Here is an 18,487-nt window from a genome sequence, read left to right as displayed (position 1 = left end):
CGTGGAGTGGCACAGAGTGTAGAGTGGAGTAAAGTGGCATAATGTAGCATAGAGGAAGTTGCATAGAGTGGAGTAGAGTGTTGTAGAGTATAGTATCATAGAGTGGAGTGGCATAGAGTGTAGTGTAGTGGAGTGATGTGGGAGGGTGTAAAGTAGAGTGTCATAGATTGGAGTGGCATAGAGTGTCATAGAGTAGTGGAGTGGCATCTGGTGGTGTAGAGCGGCAGAGTGGAGTAGTGCATCAGAGTAGAGTGGAGTAAAGTGGTGTGGAGTGACATAGAGGGAGTTGCGTAGTGTGGAGGAGAGTGACATAGGGTGGAGTAGAGTATTAAGTGGTCCCCAATAAACTTGATTATCTCATTGAGGATCAAATGTACTAAAGTATTTTGCTGTTACAAATGCTTTGATTTGACGGGGTTTGCAATTGCAAAGTGACCATTTTTAAAGTACCAAACTCCTTCTGCAATGCAGAAATGCTTTTCTGAACACAAACTTTGTTTTGCAACTCATTCTGAATTACAATTAGGAAGGCGTGTGAAAGGGGTGCCCCTTCCCCCGCCCACCCTCCAATTGTAAATCACAATGAAATGCATCAATGGTTTGAGACTGCAATTGGGGTTGCAAACCATTAGAAAATTAAAACCATTAGAAAATTACAAATTCATCAAAGAAGTTGGTAGCAGATTCCAGAGGGTCATTGGTAGCAGATTAACAAAGGGTAATCCATACATGTCAGACCCATTAGTACATAGATCACATTGCAAAAAGAAGGAAGGTCACATAAAGTTGGTGCGTTACTCGCAGCCACCATTTGTGACCTGTCTTTCCGTACATATTAATCTTGGATTTTCTTTTGCACTGTGGAACTCATCAAGTCCCAGAGTGAAAAGTTTAGCAGATTCACAACTCACACTTGACCTGGGACAAGTCCACTTTTAAAATGGCGGCACTATTTTCATACGTGGTCAGGAAGCAGCCACGAGTGTTACAACGAGAGAACTCCATAATTCATTCAGTGGTGATGTAAGCTACCTGTGGCCTGGCTTGTTAGACTGGAGCTGTTGGCTGGGCAGCTGGGAAGTGTTCCAAGGCTGTGGCACAGTTCAACATGAAGGGCCAGACTGGGAACAGCAACCAGCCCTTGAAGATTGCTGCTCGACCGTCCCATGGGAAGGTGGGTGCAGCATGAAGCACCACTCCCGCTTTTGTTACAGGGGAGCGATAGTGCGGCACTGCCGTAAAAATGGCAACCTGTGTCAAAAACAGGCACTACCCCTCCATCCCACTGGGGAAATGCCCAGTGCTCGGTAAGGCCAGTCCTGCCCTGTCAACATTTTGCAAGCCAAGAAAGGACCCCGGGCAAGTGTGTTCACAACATGTCCAGTGACGACTCCAGTTTAGCAGGTCATTGAGATTTGTTTGAAAGGGATCGGGAGGTGGGGTAGTAATCTATGTAGGGTATAGCAGTGAGTCAGAGAGCTGTCAGATCAGAGTGTCACACCAGGCAGTATCTGTGAGTTCAAGGAGATGGAAGGAGGAGAGCAATTACAACTCAGCAGCTGGCATGGTACTAAGTCGGTGGCTACATGAAGTCACCACTCACTTGCAATACAATATCATGTGCTTGTGATGACAAACTTTTAATATTAAAGGCATATTCTGATTATTGGAATGCTCCAGTAATTAAATATATGACATCAATTTCTAGGAAGGTGAGTATGAAAAAAAATAGGTATCATACACCTTGGCACCTTATACATATTATGTAAATTTCACATTATGCATCTCTCTATATTTTTGTAATTTTTGTAATTTTGTAATTTTGATATGCCACTGGTTAATATTATGTCATTCACAGATATGTAGGGAGTTAGAAAAATGTGTGTATGCAATATACAAAAGACATTAATAACCAGGACATGCAGCATTAAAGTTAAGGGTCGGAATGTTTCATTTCGCCCGTGGAATTGGCGGAATTTGGCGATTTTCTGCGTTAATCCTGTAACGCAGAATTTTTGCCAACTTCCGCCAATTACCGCGTGTGAGAGGTTTTCTTCCTGGGAGGCTCCAGAAATGGGAGCTGGTGAGCGCGAGCAAGATTTGGTGGCCTCTAGTGTGATTTTCTTATGCGGGCGGTCGTGAGTGGTTGGGATTAGATGGCTGCTACTCGAGTAGAATGCTGCAGCTCAAGTAGATTTTCTACTGAAGGGGCAGCAAGATCAGCTTGCATAGTTGCGTGCTCATGCTCTCAGCATGGTGCCGTTTGCGTTGATTTTTCAGCGCTGCTCACATTACCTGTGCTCAATTGTAGCGCAAGCATCTTGATGTGCATAATTTCTGCCCCTTGGTAGAAGTCTGCAGAATCATGCTGAGCTTTTTATGTAACTCCACAGAATTTCGTGGAGTGAAACTCCATAAATTCCGACCAATCTTTATTATTATAATTTAAAAAAAACTCAATTTCGATGAGAAAACTTCAGTAAGATTAACATCCCAAGTGCTGTACCTTATTCACAATACCAGAGACCTCAAGTGGTAAAAAGTCAAGCACGGGTAGATTATCACCCCATATTTTTTTGTTTTGCATTCTGGGAGTTGTAGTCCAGCATCTGGATCGGGGAAAAACAAACCTAGAAGTGCCAAATGCAAAGAATGAAACTAAGACTTAATGAGTTGCTGAAGCCGGGATTGAAACCAGGGCCGGAGTGGCAACTTAAAACATCCTTGGCAAAAATTATAAATTCAGCCCCCATGTGCAGACTTGCACGCTACAACCAGAGCAAATCTTTCAAGTTGCCATCAGGATTGCGTAATGTGCACCACCACTCCCAGAGGCAGAAACCTGCCTCCAAGTGTAAAAAATCAGCCTCCTGGACTCCAGCCTCTCGGGGGATTGCCTGCTTGCCCAGTTGGCCAGTCCGGCCATTTTTGATAAGTCAACGCATAATGAGGGCCCTATTGTTAACTAACCCTGGGCGGAGGTTGCGTAATAGTACTCCGCGGAATTTCACGGTGTTACTAGAAAACTCTGTGAAATTCTGCAGAGTTCCGTGGCTAGCGAAGTCACTGATTGCCCCCACCCTGTCCACCGCACCCTTCTCCTAAACCTTCGAGCCCCTCCCGCTAATATCAGAGACAGATGGCCATACCCAAAATCCCTAGGGAAAATTAACTTTGGAACCTCAAATGACAGCCTGAAACGGTAGACCCATATATGCCTCTGTTGGCTGGGAAGCAAGCAATACATTCCTAGTATGCCCTATTGGCTTCTAAACTGTCTTTTTTTAAAGGGGGGGGGGGCAGTTTTCTACAGCACAAACTCGACCTGAAGGTATCGGAGCTCTTTACATGTTCACCAGTAAAATTACACAAGGACACATTCACTTTTTTTTAATGTTTTGTGGCATGGGGAGAGTAAGGGCCTGATTACGACTTTTGGCAGTGCAGGGGCAGGCAGTGCAGCATGCCAATGCCACGCCCCACACCGCCATCGGTCGCTGCCGCCCGCACACCAGATTACAAGTAATTTTGCAGTCTGGTGGGTGGGCAGGCGGTGTGGTGGTCCCGTGGGGATGCTGTTTAAAGACTCATTGTGAGCCTTAAACAGTACTACCCCGGGACTACCAGTGCACGTTCCTGCAAGGGAAGGAATGCTCCATGTCGTGCAGGAACTGGCGGCTCAAAACTACAGGTGGGCTCAACATGTGCCCCCCCCCCCTGCATGCACCCCTGTGCACAGGGGCAAGAAGAGGCCCTGTAGGGCCCCCTTTCTTTCCACACCACCAGCAGTTACATGGACGAAGGATCTCCATGACACCGCTGTCGGAGAGGAAAGTGGTAATATGCTTGGTGTTGCCTCAGGGTACCACCAAGCATATTGTGGGCTTTCAGACCACCGTGGGACAGCCAGGGAACGTGGTTCCCTGGTGGTTGTGGTGGTGCAATGGCGGTCCTACTGCCAAAGTCCTAATAGGGCGGTTGGACCGCCGCGCCCTCCTGAGTCTGTCGGTCCTCAGACCACCAGACTCGTAATCCGGATCTCAGTGATTTGCCCTGAATCACAGCCAGTTTAGCCGATGCTGAGACGTGGACCTCTCTTTCTGGAGAATCTAAAGCCCAGGTCCTGTTACTACTCATACGACCACCCATATGCTAACGCATGCACTTGGAATGTCGGGGCTTGTGTACAAAATCCAGCAACAACCGTAACCAGGGGAAATATCCTTTACAACGAGACTTTTTCCACACAGTACCTTTACAACGCAGGAAATACAACGCAAGTCGTTACAACGACTTGCGCTGCAGGGCGCTGTAGGATAGGGAATAGTTTAATTTACTATCCAAAACCTTCCCTACTATCCACGGGGACTGGAGTTGGAATAGTAAATTAAACTATTCACTATCCAGCGCCCCCCAACGCAAGTCGTTGTAACGACTTGCGTTGTAAAACCTGCGTTGTAAAGGCATGCGTGGAAAAAGCATGCGTTGTAACGACATACATCCCGTAACCAGCGATGATACATTGGGAAACGTGCACTTGACATCTCAACCGCAGCCTGCGGTATTGGACGTCGAGTGCGTAATATTGCAAACTTGCACTGTGCGTCAAGTGTTGCAGTCCATGCACTTCCATACACGCATGTGCAGCATGCCCAGTTTGTTTGTCATAGTACACAAGAGAGAGACTGAACTCTTTATGCCCAAATAGGGAAACAGGGAGGTGCAACATAAGAAATGTAGAACAACGGACCTTTACAAAACAGAAGTATTGTCATAAGTACAATGTTATGTTAAGTTTTCTACTCGGGAAACACCCTAGAATAGAGTTCTCTTCACACAGACGGCCGACCAAGGGTAAGCTGTATGCTATGTGTAATTTTCACAAAAATGATATGTATTACAGGTGGAAAAAATGCAGACATCCCTTTTATCCCTTTTGCCTATTTTCATTTGTGGCTAGTGATCCATGCAAAGCCATGTCGCGCTACTTTTTGTGACTTTAGTGCATAGGATTTTGTGTGGAATCCTAGGGCTGTTTGCATTGTACCTGCTTGTTTATACCCACTTGCCATGAATTATTGGGGGGTTTGTTCCACACGGCACAATTCCGTTTAGCACTAAGCTAGTATCCACTTTTGGCCCAAAAACAATTTTTGGAGTGAATGTTGATCGCCTTTATTGTGTTCGTCCTTTAGCGCTGCCTTCCATCACACGAGCGCCTCCACAAAGTGACAATAGCTCTCGCCCTAGTTCCCTGCCCATGGATCTATTTAGCAAACTAGCACATTCTGGGAGTTTTAATTCTGATTCACTTCAATATAAGCCAATGGGATAACACGTGGGATTACAATATAGCCTTATAGCCCGCCGTAGCAGGCTATACCGGCTATTAAAGGCCCGCTGCTTCGGCTCGGGCCTTTAACTCAGAATTGCCACATAATTTCCCCCACCCGTGCTGCATAATGAGAAGGCCATGGTTATGTTATCTTTTTATTTATATAAATATGACACTTTACAATGCACGCGTTGCAACGTGTGTCATTACAACACATTTTTTACATCGCAAAATCCATTACAACGCATATTGTTACAACACATAATCTATTACAATATTACAACGCAATTACTATTCTAACTCCGCTGGAGCATTACTTTGGGGAATGCATTGTATTGGATTATGCGATGTAATGACATGCGTTGTAATTGATTTTGCGTTGTAAAACATTTGTTGTAATGACACGCGTTGTAACGCGTGCGCTGTAAACGATGTTTCCCTATTTATATAGCTCCTTGTAGGCCCAAGAAGTCACTTTGAGCACCCTAACTTTCATTTGCTTAGTCGAAAGTGTGTTGGTTGTAGTTAGACCTAGATGGGTAAAGTGGGGTGTAGTGTCTGCTCTTGGGAGACCGGATAGAAGTGCTGAGTGAGCTTCGTGGCACATTAGGGCAGGTGTCGCAGAGTAGTGTAAACCAGACACAAGTGCACCTATGAGACACCATAGTTGTGTAGTGATTGTTGTTCAAAGGTTACTGTTGATACTGTGTGGAGAATAGCGTCGCAAGGAAAGCTGTATTGTACGCCCACGTGACCGCTGTCGAATATCTGAAGTTAGGGAGATGTTTGGAGTGATACGAATGTCCAAGTTCAAGTGCTTCGACTTCATTGACGTCATCTTGGCCTGTAGCGTCTTCTTTCCCTCCTACGTAGCTGTCCCGCGCTCTGCAGCTTCCCTTGGTTGAATGAGAGATCACAAAAAAAGCAATACATGAAAAACAATGAAACTAAAAGAAGCGACTAAGCCCATAAAGTGGGCCAGGCTGGGGATGGCGAGTCCCACCTCTGCTCTTGCTGCCCCCACCCCCGTTTGCTCCATTGTGCTCGCGCCACAGTCGCCCCCCGCCCCGCCAGAAGAGTTAACCTCCCCTGGTAATGGATGGCGTCCCTCATAAACATTGCTGTTGGAGGGCTGCCCGGAGCACGCTCTCTCCACTGCTTTCAATTAGCTCAACGGGCACTTGCTTCCAAGCCAGCTTTGTAACTTTTTTTTCTCCAGTTTTGAGGGAGTGATCGCATTACCTCGTTACAGCCTGTCTGTCGTTGTTTCCCCCCCTTCTAGTTTCTGTCAAAAGCTTTGGGACTTGCCTGCTTCTCAGTCATAGTTCAGTTCAGGGGGAAAGGTTTTTTTTGGGGTGGGGGGACGTGCGACACCAGCCGAGACGCCATGGACGCGGCACTCACTGTCGCTTTTCTCTCCTTCTGCCTCCTGTCGGTTGTCCCTCCAGCCGCCAACCAGAGCCACGGCGACCGGGTGAAGGTGATGTTCACGCCCATGGTCTGCAAGGTGCACTGCGAGGGGGGGCGCTGTGCCAACCACTGCGAGAGGGGCAACATGACCACCGTCTACAGCGGCGAGGGCACGGGCCACGGCGGCGCGGGATTCCGAGTCTGTGAGTACACCACACTTTTTTTTATTACTCATCAGGTTTTGGCTAAATGTTTAATTTGTATAAATTAAAAAAATTGAGTGCAAGTGTCCAAATGTTCTCTAAGGAACCCACCTCCGGCGCTGCCAACCGCCGGGGTTGGCAAATTCCCAGGCTGCCTAGTCTTGATTCCACCTAATGCCCCTTTCTTGCACCACCCTGCAATGCCTGTCTCTGTATTTCCCTCTCGCACATTAATTTTGATCTTCACTTTTCCCCTTGCCAGTCTTTTACTATCTTTCTAGTAATCCAGCCTTTCTCTCTTTTCTGCCATTTCTCTCTTGTTCTGGGTCAAAGTCTCATGATGAAAAACAAGTACCATTCCCACAAAATTGAGCGTGGCTAGCCACTGATGGCAGCAGGTAGGATTACCAGGTAACTCTTGCCCTAATGCATTCTGGGAGTTGTAGTCTTGGTTTACATCAATCCAAACCATCTGGCTAAAGCGCAGATTACAATGGTTGGCAAGTGAAAAACCGCACACTGCATCAGTGTTTCCTACTGATATGTGTGTCTGCGTTGTATGATAGAAGCACGGATGGTTGTACCACGCTTGCCTCTACCACGCAGCCCAACCACGAATACACCTTAACCGCACATTCCCTTACCACGCATGCCTTTATCACAAAATTTTGTGGTACAGGCATGACTGGTAAAGGGGTATGTGTGGCTAAGGTCGCCAGTACCACTCCTCCCCCCGACCACCCCACCACCCCTGTCCCCCACGCTGTCCATTAAACTACTCCAACCCCTTCCACTGCCCTAAAACCTACCCCGACCTACCAACACTAAAAACTAACCCAACTACCCATTTCTTTCCCACTGTGCTAAGGCCTAAAATCCTACACTACCCCAACCCCCCTGCCCCTTGCCACCCCTTAAACTACCCCAACTCCTCCACTGCCCTAACACCTACCCCCACTCACCCCACCCTAGAAACAAACTCAACTACCCATTCCCCTCCCACTGCCCTAAGGCCTAAAACCCTGCACCCTAACTTGCACTACCCCGACTTCCCTACCCCCATTGCGCCATCCCTTAAATTACTCCATCTCCTTCCACTGCCCTAAAACCTACCCAGACCCCCTCCCAGCCCTAAGAACTATCCCAACTGCCCATTCTCTCCCACTGCCCTAAGGCCTGAAATCCTACACCACCCTGCCCTGTCTCTTAAACTACCCCAACCCCTTCCACTGTCCTAAGACCTACCCGACCCGCCCTAAAAACTAACCCAACTACCCATTCTCCTCCTACGGCCCTAAGGTCTAAAACCCTGCACCCTAACTTACACAACCTCGCCCCTCTCCCCTTGCGCTGTCTCTTAAACTACCCCTACCCCTTCCACTGCCCTAAAACCTAGCCCTACTCCCTCTCAGCCGTGAAAAAAAAACTCAGCCCCACTTACCTCACTGCGGCATCATCCTCCTTCCGTCTTCTAGCAGCTAGACCGCGCACTGCCTTCACCACGCATATGTGTGGTTACGGCCTATGCATGTTTAAGGCGAGCGTGGTAGAGCTTGCGTGGTCAGAACACGCGTGGTTCAGACCCTGCTGTTCTTCCCCTATGTCTGTGAGCGTTTTTTTGTAGAAGGCATGAGGCAGTGAGTATTTGGGCGAGGAGGCTGTGAGGATATCTCACTAGCCCCGGCGAGGAGTGAAACATCTATCATACCTTTTCTGTAACTTAAATAAAAGAAGACGTTTGAGCCAAACATCTATATTAACGTTTCAGTAACTAAAATAGAAGAAGACCTTTGAACCATCTAGTAACATTAGTGGCGGCTGGACCACTTGTGGCCTGAAGGGTTTCTACGTGAATGGGTGGGCCAGTGTCCGAATGATGGATGCTGTTTTAATGTGGAGCCTGACAGGAACAGAGGAATGTGGTTTCTCGTTTCTCGCTGCAGTACACTAATCATGTTTAACAATATAAACAAAGGCTGTTCGTTGGTTCCATTTTTGAAAGAGAGAGAGTTTAAATGCTATGTCGAGTGAAAAAAATATGTACAAAAATCCACTGAAATGCAGAGTAGAAAAGAAACATTCCCCGTGTTCCCATTTCTCCATTATCAATGCTCTCCATTGCCCTTTATTTCGGGGGTTTCACCCCACGGTCAAGACAGGTAGAACTATGGTCATGCAATCGCTCGACAGTAAACTTCTATTTTTTTACATCCCTGATTCCAACCAGTGCACCGAAAAATATGCTTTACTGTAATGGTTGTAAAAAACGGAATTTATATAGCCATGACGTGATAATTTAAAGGTTTCTTTTTATAAGCTCCTTTCTTGCATGGGGTTTCTATATCTGTTCTAAATACACCGCCTGCTATGAAATACTCATTCTATTCTGTTAAAATTATGTTAATTATTTTTTTATGCACATTTTTTCTTGCAAGTTTATGGTTGCTACGTTTAGGTGGTAGCATATTTTGTATGTTTTTTAAAATTTTTGTGGCATATGCTTGCCGTAAAAAACAAGTAAGAAACTAAACTTCAATTCACAGAGCCCTTAGTGAAGTTGGAGAAGGTGTTATGAGTTAGCTGAGGTATCCACAGCAGCGGTCGGTCGTTGAGGGGATGGGCACCGGCCCTCCACCTTCTTCCAGTGGTGGAAGAGTGTCCGTTAGGCTGAGAAAGAGAAGCCTGACAGACACTCTTCATGTTTGTGTCAGGCATCCAGATGCTGTACATTTACTAAATGCACAGGTGCCTGGCTGCCTGAGCTGATATTTTTGTGGGTGAAGATTTCACGGCTCCGGTGGGCGTGATCTCCTCTTCTGTGAGTCTCCCACTTATTGTGAGGGGATCGGTCACTGATAGACTCGGACCTAGGTGCTTCAGTTTTAAGCCCTTAAGTGCCCTGGGCGAGTGCCCATCAGTGACGCTTGTCACAGAGTGGGGTGGGGTGGGCAAGTTTCTCTGAGCCCATACCAGTCTGTGATGAGGTAAGGAAGGTCTGACTAAGATTGGTTGATCTTTGACAAGGTCGGCCAGTGAGAGGAGGTGGTGGGATCTTTCTTCCATCCCTTACTTTAGGAAACAACAGAGACTTCCCCCTGCTAACCGAGATGCAGCCTGCAATGTTTTTTAATGTGTGTCTGTGTGTATGCATGAATGTTTGTGTGTTTGTGCATGCATGCTTTTAATGGGTGTGTGGATGTGTATGTGCTGAGTGAGCATGTGTAAAAAGGAGATTGTGTGTGTGTGTCCGCCCCACCCCACCCCTGCTACACATTAGAGGCCACCGCTGGGATTCCGATGGGCAAGTCCTGAATTCCACAGCTGGATTTTCTCCTTAGAGGATGTATACAGTACTTGTTGTGTGAGGTCACTCAAAATGGTCAATTTCTTTAAAGCCTGAGGAGGGGCTCTGTTCAAGATCCCGAAAGCTAGTTTAGAAATACTTTCATGAGCTACATTTAGTTCTCAGCTGGCCTTCCTGGTAGATATTACTGCACCAATGGCCAACATCGCTGTAGATTAGCCAAATGTACCCGCAGTTAAAGAGTTAAACACACTCCTTCTTGCAGGCACTTTGTATTTCAATCCATAATGTCATCACCTCAGCATAGGGTGTTAAAAGCCCTCTAGGGCAGGATAAGGGTAACCCTCTCTCAAACTGGGGAAAACATGTACTGAGTCCAAGGCTTTAAGTCAGATGAAAAAACTAGAGGGGCTCGCAAAGGGGCGTGGCCACAGTAATTATGGGCGTGGCTTAAAAATATCAGCTAAAATTCTGTGCTTAGCATAGTGTGCCGCCCGACTTGTATTTTGCTATTTATGTCATTGCATCCAGATATATGATACAAGCAGTGGTCGAAGTGGGGGAAAAAAAGTAGGGGAACTGTGGGCAGAGACTCTGAGGGTGGGGATAACCCAAGGATTGGATCAGTGGGCGGAGTCAGGGGTGTGGCCAGAATGTGCCAAATATTAGTATTTGTTTGGCATTTCACCAACCAGTTACAGCTTATTGTGTTATTTAATTCAACCAATGGCTACACTTGATTATTTAAGGTTTAATAGGAGTTATTGGCATTTAAATACATTCACAAAATGGGATACATTTCCAATCACACAATGTCCCAAATACGCTTAAAAGTGGAATCACAAGTCATTTGTCTCCAAAGCCATGCAGTTTCTCTCATTAGCACTTCTCCTTCCTTCTTCCACAAGAGCAGTTCAAACATGAATGGCAAAATATCCTAGATTGCAAATGTTTGCTATATAATTATGGCTCTGCCATATTTGCCACATAATACATACATCACCCACTGCATAATATTACAGTTTAAACTAATCATTTTTGAAGCTCAAACGGATACAAAGTTACTAAAAAACATGAATTGAGTTGCTGCAAAGTGGACGGCTATTTGCAAATGTTGACTGATCACCTTTCTCACTGCTGCATTGTTATGTTATACTGATACTAATGAGGCAGAATCTTTGCAGAGACTTAACGTGTAAAAATGTCTAAATAATAAAGTATAAGAAAATATATTGCATTACGCTGCAGCCTTTTTTTTGTTGCATAATTTAGTCTACACTGCAGCATTATTTTGTTCCCCATTGCTGCATAATTCCTGTGGCTCCAGAGCAGGTAGCACATGTTAAAAGTGCTTGTGCATGAAGCAGAGAGACTGTGAAGTTTACAAACGTAGGGGCCGATTTGGATGGCGGACAGATCGCCACCGCCATGCAGGCAGTGGCGATCCGTCCGCCATCCGTGCCCGTCCGCCACCTATTTGTGTGTTTGTGCATGCATGCTTTGAATGGGTGTGTGGATGTGTATGTCCTGAGTGAGCATGTGTAAAAAGGAGATTGTGTGTGTGTGTCCGCCCCACCCCACCCCTGCTACACATTAGAGGCCACCGCTGGGATTCCGATGGGCAAGTCCTGAATTCCACAGCTGGATTTTCTCCTTAGAGGATGTATACAGTACTTGTTGTGTGAGGTCACTCAAAATGGTCAATTTCTTTAAAGCCTGAGGAGGGGCTCTGTTCAAGATCCCGAAAGCTAGTTTAGAAATACTTTCATGAGCTACATTTAGTTCTCAGCTGGCCTTCCTGGTAGATATTACTGCACCAATGGCCAACATCGCTGTAGATTAGCCAAATGTACCCGCAGTTAAAGAGTTAAACACACTCCTTCTTGCAGGCACTTTGTATTTCAATCCATAATGTCATCACCTCAGCATAGGGTGTTAAAAGCCCTCTAGGGCAGGATAAGGGTAACCCTCTCTCAAACTGGGGAAAACATGTACTGAGTCCAAGGCTTTAAGTCAGATGAAAAAACTAGAGGGGCTCGCAAAGGGGCGTGGCCACAGTAATTATGGGCGTGGCTTAAAAATATCAGCTAAAATTCTGTGCTTAGCATAGTGTGCCGCCCGACTTGTATTTTGCTATTTATGTCATTGCATCCAGATATATGATACAAGCAGTGGTCGAAGTGGGGGAAAAAAAGTAGGGGAACTGTGGGCAGAGACTCTGAGGGCGGGGATAACCCAAGGATTGGATCAGTGGGCGGAGTCAGGGGTGTGGCCAGAATGTGCCAAATATTAGTATTTGTTTGGCATTTCACCAACCAGTTACAGCTTATTGTGTTATTTAATTCAACCAATGGCTACACTTGATTATTTAAGGTTTAATAGGAGTTATTGGCATTTAAATACATTCACAAAATGGGATACATTTCCAATCACACAATGTCCCAAATACGCTTAAAAGTGGAATCACAAGTCATTTGTCTCCAAAGCCATGCAGTTTCTCTCATTAGCACTTCTCCTTCCTTCTTCCACAAGAGCAGTTCAAACATGAATGGCAAAATATCCTAGATTGCAAATGTTTGCTATATAATTATGGCTCTGCCATATTTGCCACATAATACATACATCACCCACTGCATAATATTACAGTTTAAACTAATCATTTTTGAAGCTCAAACGGATACAAAGTTACTAAAAAACATGAATTGAGTTGCTGCAAAGTGGACGGCTATTTGCAAAGGTTGACTGATCACCTTTCTCACTGCTGCATTGTTATGTTATACTGATACTAATGAGGCAGAATCTTTGCAGAGACTTAACGTGTAAAAATGTCTAAATAATAAAGTATAAGAAAATATATTGCATTACGCTGCAGCCTTTTTTTTGTTGCATAATTTAGTCTACACTGCAGCATTATTTTGTTCCCCATTGCTGCATAATTCCTGTGGCTCCAGAGCAGGTAGCACATGTTAAAAGTGCTTGTGCATGAAGCAGAGAGACTGTGAAGTTTACAAACGTAGGGGCCGATTTGGATGGCGGACAGATCGCCACCGCCATGCAGGCAGTGGCGATCCGTCCGCCATCCGTGCCCGTCCGCCACCTATTTCCCCCCCCCCGCAATTGCCGCGGCGGATGGGAAGACCGTCCGCCGCTTTTCCATGGAAAAGGTCTAATATGGTGGCGGTGTCTATCAGACACCGCCAGCCATATTAGGATGTGCTGTGGTCAATGCCTTTCCGTGGCGGCAATGCCGCCAAAAAAAGGCATACGGTCTTTGCTTTAGGGGCCTGTTGGAGGCACCCAGGGTGAAGTGGGGTGGGGGGTGCACATGGGGATACCTGTGGTACCCCCCTGCGTTTCAAAATACAACATGGCAGGCACCGCGCGGTGCCTGTCATGTTGTGCTTTGAAACGCACAACATGCATTTTCAGCACCGCCCGCCGCAATGTTAAAAATGCGGGATGCACCCGCCACTGTGGAGGGTGCACCCTAATTCGAGGCACGGGACCTCCGCCCCTGTGGCAGACGGTCCCGTCCTCCGACAGGATAGCGGATGGACTTTGTCCGTCCGCCATCCTAATTGACCCCTTAGTTTGATGTGCGTGCAAATCCTGCATTGCCGATCCTTGGTGAGTTGCAGCTACTACTGCTGAAACAAGTCAATGCAGGTACCAATGGGTGAGGCGGACTGGCCTCGATGGCAGGGCCGGCTTTAGTGCTGGTGGAGCCCTGTGCAACAATGTTTGTTGGTGCCCCCAATGATCACCTACTCCTCGGACTCCCTCACTACCACCCTTTAACAGTCCCCCTCAACTCTCCATAACCACACTCTTTCTGAGATGCATTTAATTTGATTTACAGCGCCACTCATAACAGTGTACGGTGTCAGAGCACGTTACATCACACACACTACACAGAGACAATCATGTATATGTGTGTAAATCACTGTATAGGAAATATCAAATATGACAAAGGACTACAAGGTGTAGAAGCCACAAGACAACCATACTAGTAGGCAGTATAATTTAATAGCTCACTGTTCTATGATAGGATTTTAACTTATAAACAGGAAGTAACAAAAGGATCTCTCTGACAAAAGCAGTAACCCACTAACCTAGTTAACATTATGTGCACTTTGTGATCTGCATGGTACATGTTCTTTACAGCAGGCACATTAACCCTCTGTGCTACCTTTCCAGGAGTCAATCCTTCCACTAGACAAAACTCCAATCTCTCTCTAGGAAGAACATTAATCACCGAAGTTATCATGACATTTTTATTGTTGCTGAAAATTGCTGGAGGCCAGGAAGGAGGCAGCAAGGTTTTTTAAACCATAATATATTTGCAAACACTACGCACCCACCCGAAATAGGTACCCAGTGCGGTCACACCTTTCGCACCGCCCTAATCTGCTCAAGGTTCATGTGACCTCAGTGACAGAGTCACAGTGACTGGATCACTGTTGCCCTAGGGTGTGCTGCACTAGGCCTTCCCGCAAGACTGGAGATGAACTTCAGTATGGATTGTGATGGACAGTCCTTCAAGGTTAACCCACAATTGACAGCACAAGGGGACACCTGCTTGTGCTAAGACATCAGGCCGTATAAGGTCTAGTGGGGCCTTCTGAGGTCTAGCATGGGAATATGCTCCCTCAGGAGAGTGGTCTGGTGGACTGGTCCTGAAGGCTGAACCCGGTTCCCCAGTTCCAAATTCGACAGCTCTGGCCATAGTGCCACATCCTCTCCACCACTGAACACCATACTGCCCCACTAAGAGAAACTCGCACTGCCTTCAGCTATAACCTAATTGTGCCCGCTATAAACACTTGGATGTGGCTCAATTCAAATTATGCACTTGATAAGAGTAATATACTGCCTAACAAAAAAGTAAAAGCAAACACTCATAGGGTTTGCAAGATTAAGTAAAGCATGTGAAATGTAAGCAGAAACAACATGGTTACCTTAACGATCTCCAACTCACTATTCAGAAATTAGAAAATGGTTTTACCTGAAAAGTTAAGGACATGACTACAGGGCCCTGAAGGGAACCGTTTCAATGTCCATTGCTTATATCTGTACAAAACATGAGCAGCATGGTTTAACCCGTTGACCGCGGCAGGAATTCCGCTCCAGTGCGGGTGATTTATGACTGGACGTGGTCACGCACACGCCCACCGTGATGTCGGCCGGCCGGGGGCCGTCCGACGCACGCAAAGGGTTAAAAAGACAACATCCATAAACACAGAGCCATTGTACACATTTTGTTTTCCAATCCACTCATCAACCAGGTATTGCAATACATCCAGGAATGGTGCACTTTCCCACCTGGGGACAACAATGCTGTCCAAAGAAAGACGAGAAAACAAAAGTAGCGCTTCACTGCAAAGTCTGTAAAGTGAGGCTGATGTTTTTGGATGTGAATAAAACCAATCTGGCCACTTTGCAACCCTCTGTCTTGCTTTATTTAGTTATGTATTTCTTTTTCATATTTAATACTTTTATTTCTCTCCATCCCGAGGCTGCACTTTGGAATAGAAAAATGTCAGAAAAAGGGCATTTCCCGCAAGTGAGTTTTTCTTTTTTGGATCCATTTCACAGGGAAGCAACTAAATGAAAGAACTAAAGAGAGGCTTTGAACCATTTTTCAAGTCACGGTTTTCAGTAACTGAGGAGTAAGACATAAAGAGAGGGATTACTAGGAAGAGAGAGGGGGACAGCTTCCAGCACGGAAAAGAAGAGGACATTGTCCGTGTCTTCTCTGGGCAGTAAGGGACAGAGTCCTTTTCCTACTCTGCCCATCCCCAATCGTCCACGAAAGCAAGCTGAGCCTTATCTGAATGCCTTTACTATTTCTGCCATCCTGGGTCACAGTTTTGAAAATAAAAAGTAGGGGAACGGAATCCTTTTAATAAAAGAAGTAGGGGCACGCTGTGCCCTTCTGATCCCGCCTACTTCGATCACTGGATACAAGTAACATCATACTTACAACAAGTTAGGACCATTGGCTTTGTCAATGATTTTTAGTTGCTTAAGATAAATAAGGAGCAAGTATGGCTTGTAAATAATATTGAAAAAGCTCAGCTTAAAGCCCTGGTGACACCACGACAATGTTGCTGCACCTACATTTCAAAAAGAGAAGGGAAATCCAGAGAGAAAATGACTCTCTTTAAAGGATTTCCCTTCCCCTACAACTCTCCCCTGACATGACGTCATGCCGTAACTTCTCCACTTGTGACAAGTGAGCAGTGTGAGGACGCACACATCGATGTGCCTGCTCTCACTGCAGTCCAGAAAAAAACGGACTGCTTGTAGGGCACAATACAGAGCCCGATAGAGACCAGTTTCGAGGCCTCCATTAAAATGCAGCCAGTGCTCAGACCAGGCGAGACCCAGCCCACTTACTTAAAGCCCTGACTGAATCACTACTTTGACGAGACCCTCTTCTACTCTGAAATAGTACTTACTGAGTTTAAGGCAATATCATTCGGGGGGAACCACTGTATGGGCTGTATATATATATATATATATATATATGTACATCTCCCACAAGCACAATGTGTGTTTTCATATAGGGAGATGGTAGACGTCGTGCACTTTACTGCTGGCCCCTGATGAGGAAAATAAATGTCCGAAACGCGTCGGGCCTATTTCAAACACGCAACTGCCCATACCAACTAACGCTTTGGGGAAGGCGCACACAGGCTCGGGTGCTACCCGCTACTTGGACAACCCCATGGAGCGTAATATATATATATACCGTATTTTCCTGCGTATAAGACGACTTTTTAACCCCTTAAAATGTTCTGGAAAGTCGGGGGTCGTCTTATACGCCGGGTACAAAATTTAAAGGTATGTTTTCAGGCGTTTTTTACATAGCGCGGACTTTACCCGAAGGTGTCAGAGCGCTTTACAGTAGGAACAGTATTGATACAAGAGGAACAATTACAAATGAACAAATTACAAAAGCAAACGTTAAGTTACATGGATCAAAAGTGACAATAGTGAGCAACCAAAATACATGAGGTAGCAATCGGTACATTCCTGGAGAAAAAAGTGATAAGTGTGCAGGTTACAAAAGCGTACAAAGTATGAGCCAACTATGCAGGACTGCGTTGGACTGCGCTGGAAGTGAGGGTAGTCTTATACAGCGAGTATAGCACGAAACCTACATTTTATCAAGCAGAGTAGGGGGTCGTCTTATACGCCGGGTCGTCTTATACGCCGGAAAATACGGTATATATATATATATATATATATATATATATATATATATATATATCCGTTTCTCTCTTTCCACCAACCGTCGCTCCTCTCACAACCTCGGGTGCCTCCTTACCGCACAGTGGGGTGCGTTACTATTTCAAAAACACAAGATCCTGATTCCTCGGACCGCTTCACAATTAAGGGCACTCCAAGCCGTATCACAGAGTTTTAAACGCCTTCGTCAGTGTCTGTCAAACAAACGCGTTTCGGCGTTGCCGCCTTCGTCAGTGACGAAGGCGGCAACGCCGAAACGCGTTTATTTGACTTGATTTTTGCAGCGCTGAAAATAAACATGGCGTTTAAAACTCTGTGATACGGCTTGGAGTGCCCTTAATTGTGAAGCGGTCCGAGGAATCAGGATCGTGTGTTTTTGATATATATATATATATATATATATATATATATATATATATATATATATATATATATATATATATATATATATATATATATATATATATATATATATATATATATATATATATTATTTAGCGTTATGGTGCCCCAAGAGGTAAACATGTGCTGTTTCAAATGCATACATTATGCTACACTGTTATGTTGTGTTAAACTATACTATACCAGACGTATGCAGTGATATAGAGCGTGAAGGGACAGCTGGTGCTCAGAGGGTAGCAGACACACATTCCTTGTGTACGAAGGTGAACTTAGGTTTATTTACAAAATAAAACAAGCATTGCTCAAGCCAATTGGTCTGGCGTTGGCGGGTGGTATGACCTTTACTTTCTAAACTATTTTTTACTGCAAGCATATGCCACGCAAATAAAAAGAAGAAAATATGCCACCAACTAAATGTGTCAGTCACAAGCTTGCTGTAAAACATATCACTGATAACAAATTAAGCATTTCACATAATTTTTATAGATCAGTGCGCCCTCAGCAAAAAGGCTTTCTTTTTAGGTTTATTGTGCATCACAGATATTGTACTTATTGAAGTAAAGAGAAGGTACTATTGGC

At 45.4% G+C, this 18,487-nt stretch overlaps 1 protein-coding gene across 5 annotated transcripts in view; it reads left to right on the top strand.

The window, feature by feature from the left end:
- The window catches only part of LTBP4 (latent transforming growth factor beta binding protein 4), a 1,311,633-nt gene that overhangs the window by 648,214 nt on the left and 644,932 nt on the right, over positions 1-18,487 (top strand). For 2 of the 5 annotated variants that reach the window (XM_078660635.1, XM_078660633.1), the window contains exon 1: positions 6,616-6,948. In XM_078660635.1, the coding sequence (XP_078516761.1) occupies positions 6,723-6,948 (226 nt within the window). In that variant the 5' untranslated portion in view covers positions 6,616-6,722. Of the gene's footprint in view, positions 1-6,489; positions 6,949-18,487 lie in introns of those variants that run through there. The other 3 variants (XM_078660637.1, XM_078660636.1, XM_078660634.1) reach the window with 3 other exon arrangements.

This window comes from Lissotriton helveticus, chromosome 9 (assembly GCF_964261635.1).
Source record: "Lissotriton helveticus chromosome 9, aLisHel1.1, whole genome shotgun sequence".
NCBI classification, from domain to species: domain Eukaryota; kingdom Metazoa; phylum Chordata; class Amphibia; order Caudata; family Salamandridae; genus Lissotriton; species Lissotriton helveticus.
The sequence above is the reverse complement of the archived record's forward strand: the minus strand, read 5'-3'. Positions and strand labels throughout refer to the sequence as shown.